Genomic DNA, 19,610 nt, shown 5'->3' on the forward strand with positions numbered 1-19,610 from the left:
TGCCTATATCATTTCCACTTAATGAAGAAAGCACATTTTTATGTTATAGTAACAAGATCTACAATGTAAGGGAACAACTGAACTTTCCTATGTATTTCCCACTTGAACATTTTTAGTAAATATGCAAAACAGTTAAGTAAAATGTAGGTTTTATTATTATTGAATCTTAGTGAATTATTGGAATTTGCAAAATTAATGTAACATAAATTATATGACTTAAAGACAAACTTGAACTTATTTCACTGAAATCTTGCCCAAACCTTATCTTCTGTTTTATTATTATATATACATGTACTTGCAGACTCACTATTATGAAGGCAAACCATAGCAATTACCTAATTCATTTTTTATTTTTTTTATTTTTCAATGTTTATGTCTTCCATCCATAAAACTACCAGCCATAATTTTTTTTTAAAAGAAAGCTTGCAAGAGCTATGAAGATTGTTTATTGAATGATGGCTATTTCAGCTGTCAATTGACCATTTCAAGCACCAATGACAGCACTTGTCCAGCTTCTGGATATTTTAGAGCTTGGGTTAACAAAAATCAATTTTGATCATTGGGATGAGAATTTTTATTGAGCTATTTCATGATGATTGCTATCTGAACTCTTTGTTCCCAGCCTTTAATTAAGCCCCCATAATTAGCAATCAGTGAATAGATTACACTAGCTGCATGGTAATTGAATCTGACCAAAAAGTTCAAATGGTACAGAATCATGACATGACAAAATTATACAAAGAAAGTTAATTAGCCGACCATTGTAAACATCCCTGCCAACTTTTATGACATCATTTAAAACAATGTCATGAATGATGTTTATTATAAGCAGTAATTTTAGTCATTTTATAAAGATGGGGGAAATGTCCAGCTTACCTCCATTTAGGTATATTATAACTCCCCACAGAAAAACTGCGTGACTTTTTTATCCTTCGTACGTCAGGGGTCATGTAGCCCCCATTATAATCCATACGCATATAACTCGATTCCATTTTTTTAAACTTTATTTCCTACTTTCCTCAAGAATATCACATTGTTTTAAATTTGCTTTAACTTTTTTTCTTAAATGTATCAAAATATTCAGCAACACTTAATTCTAAACCGCATTTTTCTTTAATATTTTAAAGAAAGTATTGTCGACAACTTAAGGAAAGGTAAAGAGATTCACTGATAAATCAATCGACAGTGAAGATATGACAGTAATTTACACCGCTGTCGACTTGCGGAATGTCACCGTTACTAACATTATTTACGGTATAAAGTCAACATTTTCCCTAATATTATACATATTTTCTCGCATTTTATCTAAATATTATCCTCTCTCCATTGGTATTCTATTGTCAAGATATATTTCATTATTTAACACCACTTTACAACATTTTTTTTATAAACTCCGAGATTTTTTTGTTTTTATTCCGAATTAAAGAAAAAATGTCAAAGTCCCAATTCAGACAGTGAAGAGTACCGAGGTGATATAAGATGAGAATAGGTCTATTTGTCCAATGAAAACAGACCATTAATGTTGATAGAGGCTGTCTACAGGGGGAGTGTATTAAATAAATTTGACGGGACACTATTTTCTACCATTAATTTCATATTAAACTTATCTATTCATTTCAATGGTAACGTAATAAATAGATGTCAGGTTGTTTCGGTTAAAAATGTAAATTTTTTTTTTTGCTGAAAAACTGCACTGTTGGTAGATCTATTCAATAATAAAAAGTAGGTTAATATAGGCAAACTGTTCACCTGTTAAAAAAAAAACCTGAACTTATGCAAAAAAGGTAATTCAGAGATAATGTATTGAGAAGTCCTTATCAGTTTGTTTAGAAATAAGTGATATACAAAAAATTGACACATTTTAAGGCTTTTGTATTGCATGAATGTGCATGTACATAATTTTTGAGTATGTAAGATGTTATTTTTACAAAAAACATAAAATGAAAAAAAAGTGTACATAATGTCACCCAAGTGCAATAACTGGTTAACTCCTGTTAAATTTAGAATGACTTAAGGCATTACTGCACTAAGGTGACAAATTAAGTTAAAGATGCTTCAGAGAAGAATGATAACAGATTCATACTTATAAATTAAAGCCGCATATATCAGAGATTCATGAAAATTTTGAAATATGTATTTCAAAAGTAAACATTGTGAAGTAAACAAAGAAAGTAATTTACACGTTGAAGACGGCATTTTCAAAACATGTAAATTACCAAAGAGATCAAAATATGCAAAAATAGCCCTCACAGCATTTTAGTCATGCAGTACAGACATATGATGATAGATACTGCAAAATCAGTCATTAATCACACATAACATTTAAATTATTACTTGTATCTTGAATATTTTTACTTTTCTTAAAATCTTAATAGATTTTTCTCTCAAGTTTGATTTTCTTGTAATATTTTGGCTCATTTGGAGGCATGCAGCTTTAAGTCTAGTCAAAATATATTGACGTGCCAAAGCTAATGATTCTGAGATATTTTCGTGCTGGGTCAGAATCTCGCTGTAGAGGCAAGGAGAGCCGAGACACGAAAATAGCACACTATCTCGTCACGCAGTACAATTAGTTGGACTACTTAAAGTCAAAAGATATTCAAAACTTGAAGGAAAAAAGTTCAAAATACTTTCAAAAAATTTAAAAAAAAACCAAAACAATGAAAATTTAGAAAAATATACAAACCAAAATTGATGGTACTTCCACATTATCTTCCATTAATGTACATTAAAAGTCCTTTGAAGGTACGGACATTACCACCGGTCTGTAACATATAACCCTTAGATCTTATCTACAGGAACAATATAGTATCCTGTATCAGTTTATTACAAAACCTAAAACTGTTTACAACATCGGCAAATTACTTCCGTTACCATAATCCAGATTATTTCACTGATTAACATAGTTTTAAATTTCTAACTTATTTGCAATCATGCAAATATACCCGTTACCATAGAAATGATAATTTTTTTCCTGGACTTAATTTTGTAACCTTTTCAGCAATTATGCACTTTTTTATGGAAAATATCATAAATAAATTTAACATGAAACACACTTCATGTTAAAAAAATTAAACTGATTTCATCAAGTCCAATTTTTTTTAGAAGAAAGTGAAAATTTTAAAATTTTGCAGCATGCCAAAAAGTGGCATTTTACAACATGAAGGGCAGAAGCAGACGTAAAATGACTGGAAGGTTCTTCCTCATCTATTTCTGACAAGGTGAAGTGCATGCTGGCATCTGGAAACAATCATATCAGTAAATGCGAAAACAAGACACACTTCTTTTTAATTAAAAACTAATTTGATTTAGACTAACTTACAATTAAAATAAGCCCACTTGTGTTTCTAAGAATTTGCCATATGTTTATAAGAATTTGAAACAGCTCAGACAAAATATCTCTTTTATATGCTAAATGTATGCAACCTTGATTCAAATCCAAATGCTTATTCATTAACATCAATAACAACATATTTGTGTTTATAAACAACATTTCAACGTTCTTCTCCTATAAGTCCTTATCAATGAAAGTATTAACAACTTCTTTGAACATTATAAACATTACCAATATTTCAATATTTCTTATAGAAATCTATGAACATTTTTCATAGAGAGCTGATTACTTAATACTTCACATATGGGTAATAGCAACAAATAAATTGTGAAGAAAGTAACAAACTTCATGTCAATTTCAGTCAGACAGGCAGACTGACTGCCATCAATTACATACCATTAACAGATGTTGCTTTAACCTCGACAGCTTGCCCCTGCCAGTTCTCACCACAAGAAAATTTATAAAATAAACAAGGAAACATTATTTTCTCTACAAGTCAAGTCAATATGGTTCCAAAGACTTAAACTAGATAACCCAAAAAAATCTGAAAGAACTTAGTACATGCATGTACAGCTTTGTTTTCCAGTTAGGCTCCACTTTGTAATAATGACTTTTATTAAAATAATAACAGACTGTTACATTTATAAAGGAAGCTATCTTGTTGTTGTTGTTTTTGTACGACTGTATCACAAAACACAGACTGGCTTCAAGCCAGACTAGAAATAAAATTGTCATGAAATGAATTTATCTTAAAGTAATCTCAAAATAGTCATTCTTTATTCTTTTTTACCCTGTAGGTAACCCCCAGTCATCAGTTATTTTGAAGTACATATATAATATCAACTTTACATATCAAGTGTTTAAAGATGTATTTATGTATAAAGTATATAAAGTAAGAAAAGTAAACAATGTTTTGTCACTGTCCCAATAGTAGTTGTTCACAATGACATTCCATCTTCTAAGAGACAGGTGACACCAGGTATTTACTGTATATAATTATATATGAAATATTCGCTATATTATATACGCTTCATATATGCAGCACATGTATTTTATACATCTATATAATAACCATTTTTAGTATTTTGATATTTCATGAAGTTTAACATAGATGTTTAACTAGCTAATAACTTGTTCCCTTTTGACTTTGTGGAATTGTCTTTTACTTACACTATAACTGTCTAAAATAGTTTCGGCCATCTTTCAATCTGGACTTTCAATCTGGACAAAACCATTAATCCTTTTTTTAGGAAAAATCTGAAGATATGTACTGTTACTGAATAGTGAACAGTGCAAACCATGATTGGCCAGCATGGATGTGCCAGCTGATCTTGGTCTGCGTCAATGCAGTCATATGAATACAATTCATAACGGTATTAACCGGCCCTGCAGACTCAAGAGTTAGGAGATTTCATCATGTATAAGTTTGGTTTACTGACTATAATATGACAAGTCAGTATGACAAGAAGTATAACTAGTGGCATACATCTGTCACAGGTGTGTATTGTTGCTTGTTTGAGCTCCAATGTTTAACATTGTGATGAACAGGTGGAAATAGTGATGGACTGGCGCAGTCGCCTCAACACAAGCATATGACTTTAACTTGGAAATTCATTACAACACACTTAAACTGTTGAATGAGTAACATTCATTATTCATATAGAAAACACAGGGACAAAGACAAATCAGGACCTTTTTCAAAAACTTTATGCATAATTATAATCTGTAGAATTTCTTCTGGTCTTGAGCCAATATTGTTTTTAAAACTATCCTAAAGTATCCCGTTGAAAAATCATATGTTACGATTAAGTCTTCTTTAGATATGATTAGTAAGATGTTAAAACATGCTTGACAAGTCGGAAATTACATTGTCTGGCGCAAAAATAAAAATTTGTAGTGACATAGAAATAAAATTGTTCATCGTCATGGTAACATCATCATATACCTGTCAAAAGTATGTAAAATGTATTTTATATTACCTACAAATATTTTATTCCTCATTAAATAGGGGTTTATGCATTCAATAATTTACCATGTTCTTTTATTTAACTGTTCCTACGTAATCAGACCATGTAACCAGAATGTCAATTTTTTTTATTTTTCAAAATCGTTTTTCGGAACGTTGATTTTTACCATGTCAGCGTTACTCAATCTCTTTTGATCTTTGCAGGAAATATTTGTCGCTCAAAGTCATGTAATATATAATTAAATCGTATCCTGCACTCAATTGTGTACATACAGTGTTTATCAAGAAAGAATGTATAATATTTGTCCTCGCACAATATGGCGATGTTTGCGAACATGTTTGTCCGGAGCTAATGGTCGACTGGTGGGGTCAGTCCTGTGTTTGCGCGAGGATTTTTACTGATTCACTGCGGCCAGCAATTAATAAAGGTAGAACCAATTCAATGACAAGGCAGATTTAGTTGGAATTTTAATTGCAACAGTATGAAGAGATGTGTAAGTCCAGATAAAATGATAACAGTTGGTTAGCTTGACTTTCTATACATGCTGCAAGAATTTACATAACCTCATAAATTATGCTGACAAGCTAAACTTTGTTGTAGTAATTTTTAAGTAACAGGTTAGAAAGATAACTGCCTAGGTCAAACTGACCATATTATTTAGCTTACAGGTATTTCTAATATCTTCTTAATTAAAGTCAATATTATAACATCTAGCCTTTAAGTAAAATATTTTTTTTTTTATTTGAATAAACTTCTGTTTTCCATTTTTTCCTTTGATGAATTAACTGTGGCGTGCCCAAAGGGAAATAAAAAGTTGTTGCATTTTTTAGACTCAAATAAAACTGATCGAAGTTTTCCAAAAATTTTGGGGTTTTTTCACTTTGTTTTTGGGGGACTTTTTTTTCCCAGAATTTAGTAAAAATTTTAAAAAAATTTAAAAACCCAAACATTGAATTCTAAATGAAACTTGACAGTTCAGAATAATTTTGAGTTTTCATCTTTTTTGATAGAAGTTAAAAAAAAAATTTCCCCCAAATTTAAACTATTATTTAAAATTTTTTTCATTAAAAACAAAAATGGTTAAAAAAAAATCCAAAATTTTTTAATCGGGTGAATAAAAGTTGTGCATATCAGAAGAGTAACTTTAATTGTCAAAACAAACTAATATTTTTGTCAAAAAATTATCAGATCACAAAGGAATTTTAAAAACAAGATGTTTTTCCACTTTGTTTTCCATTTAAATAGATCAAGTCAAGTTTTAATCTATAAATTGCAAAATAACATATATATTTTATTACATTTTTCTTTTCATTTTGATTTGAATTATGTCATTTTATTTGCTACATTATATTACTTATGTTACTTTATAAGTTCAACTGTTCACAGATATGCGTTAACCTAAATCATCACTGGCTTTATTTTCATTTACTTTCATGGTAAGGATTTATCCTGACCTCCAAAATGTAATATAACTTGATCAACCCTTGTATGCCAGCGGCGATAATGAAAAGCACCTATGTTATAAGCATAGAGGCAGCTCTTGTGTACATCCATGCAGTCTGATATATCACTGGCATTTTTTAGAGTTTGCTTCTTATTTTTCATATTTTTAAAAATGATGAACATTAACAAAGGACAGTTCCAACTTTAACCTTTAGCCCATTGGAAGCGTAAGTAGAGCCATTGCCTTCAGTATACAGCAACACTTGCCCGCATAGTCCAACTGTACTGTTGACAGCTCTATTTCCCTATATTAATATTGAAATCCTTTAAACTTTGAAAGGATGGTTTCAAATTTGAACCACGACATTTACATTATTCAAATTTAAAGTACTGTAGTAATGGTTACATGACTTCGAGTTTCAGGTATGACAAATTTAACGCTTAACCTTCCATATATCATAGACCAGACTCAGTGGTCTCTTAGATGACACCTATTTAGTTTAGTTTATACAGAATTTATTTTATTTTACTATAAGCTTCCTGAATCATTCTCTAATCCATTCCTGGGAACCAACCAGTACTAAGCCATCAGTGTTAAAGTCATAGCAACAATGGCTAGTCTCCGACAGGGTTTGAACCAACCCAGCTAGCAAGCCTTAGACTATACATGTCCGACACATTAACCACTGGGCCCATCAACCAAACTATTTGTATTTGTATTAGTTCAGACTAAAACGTATACATGTAATGCCAACTTAAGTACTTCGTCTTATCATTAAATATTCTTTATATCAATATTTATGTAAATGGCAGAATAGAATGACTTTCATTTTCTGTTATGGTATATTAACATATACAAAGAGTTCAAATGATCACCTGGTGTTAAAGAATGTGATCATACTATATTATACAAAACATATTGCCAAAAAAAGTTTAACCCCAAAATTAAATTTCTCTTCATTCAAAATATCTTTTTAAATATTTAAAATGATATAAAATTTTTTTAAATCCCCCTCCCTTTGTTTGTTTTGCTTTCCTGTTTAATGGGATTACTATTTTTATATTCTGAAATTTCACTTTTAAATACAAATAATGGACTTTTATGTAGGGTAAAACGTAAAAACAGATGAAAAAACAAATTTAAAGCCCCATACATGGAAAAAAAACTTACAAAAGTGTTCTTTTTTAACCTTAATTTGAGAAGTACCCACTACAAAATCAGATGATGGAAATGCACCAGAATTTTATAAAACATTTATCCATTTTAAAATATTCAGCCACCATGTAAATTAAATGAAACCCATAGAATACATTACATACAATTAAATACTGAGAAATTTTCATACTTTTTTTTCACTATCCAAGGAAAAAGAATTATGCAGAGTATTTCACTGGACAAGGGAGGCTAATATTACTAACTATAATAGATAAACCTATACATAGTTATCTTTCTTTAAATTCACACAGCACTTACCTCGGATCTGGTAGTTGTTCTTGTCTGTCTTGTTCAGCTAGAATCTGCAATAAGACATATTATTATTGTTATTTTCATTTCATTTTAATGTTTATTCACAGATAAAAGAGTCTCAGGCAAGTATATTTTAAGAAAACATTTAAGAAGATTTTCACAGGATATAATAAATTATAGTTTACCGAAAAAAGGTGGTAAATACTTTAAATAAAAGAAGAGATAGGTAAAAATAAATCATATTATTTGCAGACACTTTCTTGCTAGCAATCTAGACATTGGTAATAAATAATAATATCTTTAGACACAGATGAGGAGGGATATCTTTTACATTAAAAACCCCTTTTGCCGAAATCTTGCCCAAAAATTTTTTCCACACTCACCCCAAATCTTCAAAAAATTTAAAACTTAAAAAAAGTTTTTTTATAAGAAAAATATGAAATAATTTTAAGCTTACTTTTTTGGTAGGTTTCCTGAGCTTTTTTTGGTGTGGGTCTCTTTTTCGATTTGGTGATTGTTTAGATGATAAAACCCGCTGATGTCCGACCCAATTGAAGGGCTCTTGGTAACGCTCCCCCTGAGGGGAAGTCTATCCACTGTTATAGCTGCGCTCTGCCTTTTTAAATATCCAAATAGTCGGGGGCAGAATCCCGCATGAATTGGATTAATGGATTGTGTTCTGCGTAAACTCTCATTGCGTTGAGCTTTTGTGTAGTTGTAACGTTTGGTTATATCAGCAAATGGAGAGGCAGGTTGTTGGGGAACTGCTGTAGTGTTTACTGGGGAAGCACTATCAGCTGGGGGAGGGGGTGGGGGATATCCTGGAGAAGTATCTTTAACTACAGGACTTGCAGGTTCAGAGCTGTCTGAACTTCTTGATTTATCACTTTTTCTCTCAACAAAATCTAACAAAGCTCTTTGCTGTACGCTTTTAAGATCAGAGTCTGAAAAGTTTTGATGAGACAAAACTTTCTGTGAAGTTTCACCATCAGATTTATTTCCCTTTGAAGATTCTCCCCCACTTGAATTGTATTCACTTTTATTAGAATCACTCTTTCTCTGCAAACTTTTATCTTGTTTTTTTGGCCTGAACTGTTCTGACACAATCCTTCTTAAACCTTTTGATTCTTTTTTCTTATCAGTGTCTGACCTTTCAGAGTCACTACTTCTGCTCGAAGTTCCTTCCTTCAAGCCTATTGAAATATTCTCATAATTTGAAGTATTCACTCTTGACAATGACTTAGATTTTTTGACAGCTTCTTGCCATCTGATTTCTGATCCTTCTTCTTTTATTTTGTCTAGACGGTAAGCCTCACTTTGGGCCATGTGCATAGGCATGTAATCATTAAATGACATGGACCTCCCATGTACTGTATTTGTCTCGTTAGCATTTGGGGATAACACTTCACTACTATTTCGCTGATGGCCATACGGTGTGGCATAATGATGTTCATTTTCATCGTAAGTTCCATAAGCCATTTTCATACTTTCTTTTCTACCTAAAGTAGCACTTTTAGCACTATCTTTCTTACTATCTTGAGACACAGGTGAATTTCTATCATAGAATACTGAATCAGATCCATTTCTCCCTTTTTCTCCCTTTGCACTTGAATCTGAACCAACACGACTTCCGGAGGATCGTGCTTCCATTGAGCCATGTGGCCTAGATGATGACGATGATGATGAATACGTACTTTGAGAAAATTGCCGAGACTGATTCGCCTCCCCTAGTGATGACGATGGACGATTCAGGTGTATCAAACTTTGACTGTGGGGACGTTGGTTATAGCTTGCACCTGATAAATTACTCTCCGATGTAAACCTTGACTCATTCAGACCTCGCGGAGGCATATTCATGCCACCCGGGTGTTTTTGCAACATTGTGGCAGAGTCCATGCTGTAGCGTGCCTTATGCCTATTATCACCATACAGTTCATGTTCACTGTCTGAAACTTCAGGTTTAGAACTAATACTTGGACTTGAGCCTACATCATCCCTACCGAATATTCCTGAAGACTCATGTGCATGTATCACAACACTACTATATGATTCTGCTTCTTTCATACCACCAAACATTGAATCACGCGGACTTTTTAGTTCCTCATAGGTGGAAGCAGAGGACATCCTTTTTTCGTTAGGAACAGTTCCTGATAACTTTCCCCGATAAAATTCCTCTGATAACTTTCTCAACATTGGGGCACTTGAGTGGTCACTGAATGTCATAGTCCCAATTCCTGAACTGTGAGAAGAAGTTTCAGACCTCATAGTTGACACAGATGAAGCAACAGATGATAAAGAATTTAATCCTGTGTCACCCGGTATGGATTATTTTTTTTTTTTTAAAAATCTCATCATCGTGTCTTGTGTTATAATATGGCCGTTGAGTTACAATTACCCCCCTTGGCTTATCTGAAGAGGAGATGCCAGTTTCACTTCGTGGATGTGGACTTAGTGTCCTTAAAAATTTACCTCGGTCTTCATTTGGACTTTGAAGTGGACTAGTTCCAGAGTCTACCATGTTTTTATTATGAGACAAACTATTTGGGCGTAACAAATTTTGGGCATTCATTGCCTGTTGGAAATATGTTCCAGCATATTTAGATACTTGTGAATTTGACATTTGACTTGAAGAGGCCTCGGATTTATGGTTTCTTGGCTGGCTATTTTCAGCTGCCATATTGTACTGAAATGTATGGTGGTAAACTGGTTGATAAGAAGAATTTGGTGAAATCACAGCTGCTATTTTCTCTACAAGAGACTTTTCATCAAGATTTGGCATGTCTCGTTCTGGCGGGGAAGGAATACTGTATTTTTCATCACCATAGTTATGGCCATCAGGATCAAGCTTTGGTGGGGGATATCCTGGCTTAGATTGTCTACAAAATTCATCAAATCTTTCACCTTCTGGCTTCTTCTCTTCAGGGCTTTGTTCTTTTGGCTTTCTGGTTGTATAAAAGTTTTTCTTTGGCTTTTGCTTAAATCCAGGATCACTTTGATTTCGCGTTTTATTTTCTTCACTACTCCTTCTATCTACACTGGGACTTCTTTTACCTTCAGGTTTGACTACATGAACCTGTATTTTATCACTTCTTGCACTATTTTCACTTTCATTCCCTTTTTCACTTTGCTGTGTATCTATAGGAGGACCAAGATTTTGCGGTGGCTGCGCTGCAGTCACAGGCCATGATGGATATTTTTCATGATTTTGTCTATAAGAAACATATTTCAAGCTAGAAATGTCTCTAACAGGTGGCGCTGGGGGAGAATACATTGGACGTGTGTCTAGATCATTAGGCGGACCAGGTTTTATATCCCGAACTTCCTTGTCAAGTTCCTCCTCTTCTCGAGTCACGGGCATGCTCGTTAATTGCTTTGGCGATTCTTGTTTATTTTCTCTCTGAAATTCTTGTCTAAACTGATGTAATGCTTGTGGCGGTAACGACCTACGATCATAGTTTTTGTTTGATGTATGAGTAGGTGTATCATCATGACTATATTGTTTTGCACCAGAATGTTTTTGATTTTGACCATAATTTGCACCAGTTCTACTAGAGTCTGTAGAAGATTGTGAAAACATACTGCCAGATATTGACATAGGAGCAAACCCTGACACAGGGGATGTTGGGTAATTTGAAGGCACAAAAGATGAAGAATATCCAGCATATGAATTTCTAGGACTCCCACTAGCATAAGAATTTCTAGGACTTCCACTAGCATAAGAGTTCCTTGGACTACTTCCAGCGTATGAATTTCTAGGACTAGTTCTTCTGCCAGAAGCGGAAGAAGAAAAGTCAAACACAGATCTATTAGGTAATTTTTGCTGATACCATGAGGGACTTTTGGGACTTGTAGGTGAAGTCACATTTTCATAATTATTCACATTTTCAGGAATGTCTGTTGTAGATTTTGTCATAGTATATGATGTAGGAGATTTTGGATTATAACCTCTAGGAGTCACTGTATTCACCAAGTCATCTTGATTTAAACTTGGTGATGATTTAGCAGGAGTTAATGGCACATTTCTTGTCATATGACTTCCAGACATAATGACTGGTTTCCTTGACGATGTAAGATCATGCTCTGTTGCCCAGCCTTTCAGACCAGGCTTTGAGCTTTCTGATGATGAGGTGGGTGGGGTAGCTGGATTAGTGTTGTCTCCATGTTGGGCTAGTCGAGGTGTAGATGAAGCTGCAGCAGACGTAGAAGCAGATGAGCTACCGGACTGTACCGAACCTCGTCTACCACCACTGAAAATATAAAACATAAACACACATTAATATCAGTGAATAATAATATCCTATATCATAATCTTAATAACCAATCAATATATTATATAGCAATGACTGTTTGACATTGTTCTATGTATGAAAATATGTTCTACTTATATATTTCAATAAGTATAACTCAATATACCTTTATTCTATGTTTTTAAGTTTAAACAAATTTATTTTATGGCACAAAACAGACTATTTAAAAAATTTCTCAAACGTCTTTTAAAACAAAAAAAAAATCATTTCTTTTATCTCTCATAAAAACAGTCTTATGCTATTGAAAGGTATATTGACATGCAGTAAATCAGTGTGATTATTAGAACCTTTCAGGTAGGGGAATATGTAAGAAACAATTTGCAACATGGTGGTCTAACACCTGATATAAACACTACAAAGTACAAGGATAAGAAAAACCATATGATATCACATGACGCACAAAGTTACCACGAAAACATCTTCACAATTTATTTTTATTCTTCGATAAAAAAAAGTTGGCCACCTCAGGAAAAATGCATCAATGGTATCAAAATTTTATAAAAGTTTATCTAAAAGAAGAGATTTCCTCCCAGTGTGCCAAGTAGAGTCTCTATAAGAAACTCTATCTTTAAAACGGGCAGCAAACATCCTGTCTTGGCTTACATATTTTGGCGCACACAGAAAATATAAAATCAGGACTGAGTGATTTGTTTATCAAAATGATCAAGCATCTGTTTGGATGAAAACTTTCTCAGCATAATTCTCTATAATTAATATTAAAAATCATACTGCAAATTTAGACCCATTTCTATAACATTTAATGTGCCAAAGTTTTTTAATCCCATGGAACACAATGTAACTTGAGCCTCTGCCACCAGTATAGAGTTAGGCCAGCGCTTATTTCCGTGTTTAAAACTGTTCAGGTAGCTCACTTTAACTGAATGTTTCAAATTCAAAACTGGCCACCTGGTTAATCCATAACACAAATTCAGCAAGTTCAAGGTCAATAAAAATATAACCAAAAGAATATGACATCCTTGTGAGACTTGCAACTATTCAAGGACACTAATATTTTAATACTCAAGGACAAGCAATGTAAGTATACATTGGAAATGATTCTGCCATAAGTTGCATTTCAGATAGGAATATCTGTCTCAAGGGAACCTTAACTTTAGACTTGATATGACCAATTGTGATTGTCTTGAACAAAGTTCTTGATATGATTGATATAACTGTGTAATTGTCATGAACAGAGTTCTTGTAGAACAACTATGAATGTAATATAGCTGGACACTACCTGAAGATCTAAACTGGCTTGTGCCATTTAAGTTTTAACATGATCTATTTAAGCTCGATTGTGGAAAAAATCTTTGAGCTTACTAGAACAACACTCAAGCCTGCTTTCTGGAACTAACCAGTACTCAGGTGTCATGTGAGGAAACAGTTGGTCATGGTCCAAGTAAGATTCAAACCTACAACCACTGGGTTGAGTGGCAGATCTCTTAACTACTCGGTCACCACTCTGTGTCATTAAATCTGTTGTAGCACTCAAAAATTAAACATTAATAATACTGTAACAAATGAATGTATCCTTATCAACTTGTAAAATTAATAATCTTTTTAAATTTTTCAGAGAACCATAAAAATACTTGAAAATTAATCAGGTAAAAACTAATTCAATCAATAATAAAATATAATCAAGGGTTGAATCATAGGTCAAAGACTGCTGGCCATGGAACACAAGGACAGGCCGCATTGAGTAACTAAATAGCTAAACTTTTACGTTCTATAGTGTTTTTGATACAATTGAAAAACTTTTTTGTATATTATAAAAGTGTCATACTAAGATTGCTGTAGATAACATTGGTATAGGAAGGGTTAAAGAAGAGTCAGAACTGAATGGGGGACATGTTTGTCCAAGGTTGTAGATCAATTTCTGCAGATTATAATTTGGTACCACAAAAAGAAAACCTTACATATTTTTTTGTTCAACTGTTGATTTTTTGGTGGACAAAAAAATTAAGAAGCACAAACATTTTGCATAATGCCGGCTGACATGATAAGAATCTATTGTGGCTTACAGGCTTAGAGTTCATAATTGTATCAAAAAGGCTAAGGTTTTTGCTCATTTATTACTCACTTAAGGCACCAATCTCAACAATATTTTAAGGTTAAAGCACATTAAATAGTTTTTAAGATAAAAATGAAATTATAAAAGATTATTTACTCCTTATATCACTTACACTTTATCTGCCACAGGCTCAAAAAATGCCTTTATATTGAAATTTTATCAAGACATACATACCGGTACCTGATAAGTCTTTCATCTAATTTTAAGGTTGCAAAATATAATATGAAAACAAACATTATTGCACTCAAATGGACATTTCTTTTGTAAAAGACTAGTCTAGACAAAACATTATTTTACTCTGTCAATATTTTTGTTCAACACCAGGGGTCAGCAGGTGACACAGTACTAACTAACGACTGATAATATTCTTGTAATACGTTTATTGTAATCCTGTCATATTAATCCTCACAAGTGACCTGTTACAAAGTTTACCTACCTATATTTATTTAAAGAATTCATGAAGACTTAAGAGCCCCTAAGTAATGAAATGACTTAACCAGCTTAAGAAAAGTTGTCACGTGTAAAAGTCTAAGTGTAACTAAACTAAAACAATAATGCTGCTTTCTTTAAATTACTCACAGTGCAATAAACAACGCATTCAAGGAATCATCGCGAAATCCAAATTTCTATTAGCAATATGGTCAATATTCAGGAATGTTGAGTTCTATTAATTTACAATATTCATGTGTGAAACAACGTAGTAAAATACTTATTTTTGAGGAATGACCATTTGAAAATGACATTAACATGATAATATACATACAGTTTATGAAATTTGTAACAAAGAAATTTTGCCAGTTTATATAGCATAAAATCCTTTTTTCTGAATAATCACATGTCGTTATGAAAAGAAAAATACCACAAAGCAATATATTTGTTAACAGACATGGCGTAATATCCAAATATATAAATAAGTCCTACCTCAACAATCGTTTTCGCATATTTTTCCAATGTTTAATTGTTCACGCAAAATGTTTTCGTTAATTATGCACTGTAGATAATCATCGTTTCTTTTTGAGAAACAATACCTCAAATTTAAGATAAAAAGATCCTTTTCATAAATTGTTCTTCACTCCATATTCAAAATAAACTTATCTTTTTTTTATTCTTTTTTTTTGAATATATATTATCTTGTCCTTAAAAAATTCTGGTGTTAAACAATATAGCATAGGAGTTAATTTTAGATCAATGAAAAGTTAAAAATCAATAAGTTAACGAAGCTATATCAGAACTTTGTCTATAATCAATTCAATTATATTGAACTTCTTTAAACATTTACAATTTCAACACAGAAGTTAAACAATTAAACAATTACTAGCAGTATAGAGGGATATTATAAAAAGTCTTTGAAGGTATATAGATCAATTAAGCACGGATAGTGTTGGCCACATAAAAGACCGGAATAATATCATTTACCTTGTTAGTCAATTATTTTCACCCCCACCGTGACAAGGTAGACTGGTTCCACAGTGTTTGATATTTAATAGACTGGGTCACTGTGTTTATATTCCATGTATTTCCCTTGGACTGTGACCAAGATTTACCAATCTAAGCTAATTTAATGAAAAAGTTGTTCTGCTATATCCATATATAGATAAATAGTAATATAATATATGTGAACTTTTTGATCCCAAACACATTCCTGTAATTCTTTTATCATTTTTCATTGTCTTATATTCCATGCTCTTGTCAAACATTATATCCCTGAAAGGTCAGACCATTTGGCCACACATACAACATGTACAGACTATCTAGGTCTATACCCATGACTGTACACTAATAAAACATATTGATAAATTACTATATAATTAACATAGATTTTTTCCTTCAAGAAGTAACAAATCATCGTTTTTTTAAAAGTATTACCATATGAACAATTCGAAATTCCAGGATCATTAAATATCTTGTAATTTTTGTGACTATTAACTATTATTCATTAAGAAGAAGAAATTTTCACATGAAATTAATAAATGATGTCTCATCAAAATGAACATGTAAAATTAATCAAATAATTATTCAACTGAGCCAGAATTTCAGACTTACAAGAAATACAGATTAAAGCAATCTCTGGCAATCTCTAGAAGCGATCATTGTGAATAATTTATGAATGTACAAGCATAAGTAAATCAGTAACCAACAGTCTTCTGAAACATTAATGTAAAACTCCAAGTTAAACACCAATAGTTTATAGATCAATATATCTATATATATATACACATACAGAAAAATCACATTTAAAAAATCGGCATGCCGCAGCCAGGACTCAAATGACGAGTTCTGGATAGCCATTGCCTTTTTTTCCTGCTAACTGACCTTATATATTTAAGTTATTTTCAACTTTATTGTGACATCATCACTTTTATTACCATATAAAACATGTATTATTAAACAAGAAAACTGTAGAAATGAAATATTGGTAGAATGGTACTCACACTTCTTATTTATCCAAATGCACATTTAAAAAAAAAGTACACAACAAATTCATATAAGATTGAAGTGAAATAGCTAGAAAATTCACAATCTCTAAGTGAAATAGCTAGAAAATTCACAATCTCTAAGTGAAATAGCTAGAAAATTCACAATCTCTAAGAACCTTTGGTCTAGAATGCTACGAACAAAAATATCAGCAGTAAAATACTTAAGTTCTCCAAACACCCTCAGATTACTGTATATGGTCGTTGACACTTTCCAACATTAAAAAGACAAAGGTATTGGTGGCAGTTATAGTCCAATGTAAACATATAAAGATTTCAAAACAAATATTTGCCGTAGCTTGCTAGAAGAGTGACCCAATAAAAGACTGCCGAGGTATCAAAACATTTCAATCGCGGGGAATCAAAAGTAAAACACAGAGCTTTATAAAGAGAAAACGTGGGTAAACAGAACCACCCAGATCGCTGATCAGTATTAAGGAAGTGTTTAATCAGGATATAGCATAATCATGCAAGTTTTCTCACAAAACAATTACTTCGGAAAAATACAATAATGTTATTTCAAATAGTTCAATAACTTTTAAATGAAACTGTTTACTGTGAAACTCAAGACACACACGTTGTTCAAACAACTTTGTTTTCAATTGGTTGAGGTTCATTATGTCACAAGGACACGGGTAAGGTGACATAATGACAACTTAGTTCCAGCAAAATAACAGCCGAGGAAATATATTCTGGTACAGCAATATGCCTATGATCATTATTCCAGGGACATCATCACATGATCTGAAAATCTGGTGACGTTCTGACAGTTTCTTCACAATTATTATAACCGGAAATCACGGTGTTATACAGCCATGTATTTTTTTATAGAAATTGTTGTAATTAAAATGTTACATTGTCACTACATTTAAATAAACATTTGAGATTAATAACAAAGTACATAACCCTTTGAATTGGTGATAATGTTAATATGCCTCATTACCAACGGAGCTGAAATAAGACCTTAGCCTGCACTTGCTGCAGTTTAATTTTATTTTTTTTGGCTCCTAAGTTAAAGCATTTTGTCACTGAACTGATGTGATCGAAAAAATGTACAGTTCTTAATTAAATTCTTGAAAAGTAAATCCAAACAAAATCAAAAACGTAAACAAATATACAAGATCTTAGACTCCCTGTTGCATATTTCTTATCCATTCAACTTGGTGTAATGCATACAAATTGTACCGCTGTATTTTTCATTGGTACAAGGATATTAAAAATATGTTGAATCACAATCTGACGTTGAATTCATTTGAAGAATGATTACATCCTTTGTAAAAAGGTAATAAAACTGTCCTGACATTAAACAGAATATAAAAAAATACTATTCAATTGAGTCATAACATGCAAAATGCATTTGCAACGCTGAATGCAAACATATTTGTAAACATACAAATTTCAAAGACATTTAATAAAAGAAGATGACAAAATCGGCCATACAATTGGTGAAAGTCATGTAAAAGTTATGTGGTACAGAGAAAACATGTTTTAATTAATTGTTGATAATGGATCCTTAAAGTCCTGTATCACCAGGCAGAACATAAACATGTCTTGTAAACACAACAATAAGTTTTCAATAAAACACTACATGGTTGTATATTTGACGTACATCATAGATTTAAAGCAGCATGCCTCCTGATTCATGCTAATTGTCATGAACATTTTGAAAATGTAATTTTTTTTTTAAATTGTGAAGTGAACAAAAAAGGTAATTTACATATTGCAAATGGCATTTACAATCCATGTTAATTACCAAAGTGGTCAAAATATGTAAAAATTATAGCCCTCACTGTGTTTATTCTTGTCACACAGTAGAAATATGGTGATATATAAAAATTACAAATTAAAATCAGTCATCAATCCACAATAACATGTAAATTAATACTTGAATCTTAAAACTTTTTACTTTTCTTAATATTAGTATATTTTCTCTAGTTTAATTTTCTTGAAATATTTTGGCTCATCATGCAGCTTTTATTCAAGCCATCAAATGTTACCTAAAATAAACTTTGAAAAGCAAAGAACATACCATATGATGTTTCTGTCATATTAATCCTTCTAACTTAAATATATTATTCCACTTTATAAGTCCTCATCTGAACAATATGGTTCTTAATTAGACAGCACTGGTAATTAAAGTTAATTTAGAAATGTCCTATAATGCTGAACATAATTTTTGTATCCAGTTATGACATAGAATATAACTGTAACAATTACCGTACATATAAAATTGTTATAAAGATTTTACACGAAACTTCACCATAATCAATTTTCTATAAAAAATTAAAATCTCCAATGATGCAACCTGATCTTAATAGGTTAGAAACATTTTTCATTCTAGAATGTTCAAAACATGAATCAAGAAAGAGGAAAAATAAAAAAATAATTTAGTACCCTTAAAATAGCAGAAAGATATAAAAGCCATTAAAATACAGTCAGAAGAGCTTGTATCACAAGATGATCTTTATCCACTTTGATTTGTAAAGATTTTATAAAGATAATTTAGAAAGAAAAGCCACAAGGCCACGTGCCAACTTTTATAGACA

At 31.9% G+C, this 19,610-nt stretch overlaps 1 protein-coding gene across 1 annotated transcript in view; it reads right to left on the reverse strand.

The window, feature by feature from the left end:
* LOC132753256 (uncharacterized) overlaps window positions 1–19,610 on the reverse strand; it is a 56,950-nt gene that overhangs the window by 34,144 nt on the left and 3,196 nt on the right. The window contains exons 2-4 of the mRNA XM_060743699.1: window positions 10,581–12,459; window positions 8,783–10,534; window positions 8,219–8,262 (exon numbers count right to left, since the gene is read on the reverse strand). Coding sequence (XP_060599682.1) covers window positions 8,219–8,262; window positions 8,783–10,534; window positions 10,581–12,459 — 3,675 coding nt within the window. The remainder of the gene's footprint in view (window positions 1–8,218; window positions 8,263–8,782; window positions 10,535–10,580; window positions 12,460–19,610) is intronic.

Source organism: Ruditapes philippinarum, unplaced genomic scaffold (assembly GCF_026571515.1).
Source record: "Ruditapes philippinarum isolate M1 unplaced genomic scaffold, ASM2657151v2 ctg826_1_1_1_1, whole genome shotgun sequence".
Lineage (NCBI taxonomy): Eukaryota > Metazoa > Mollusca > Bivalvia > Venerida > Veneridae > Ruditapes > Ruditapes philippinarum.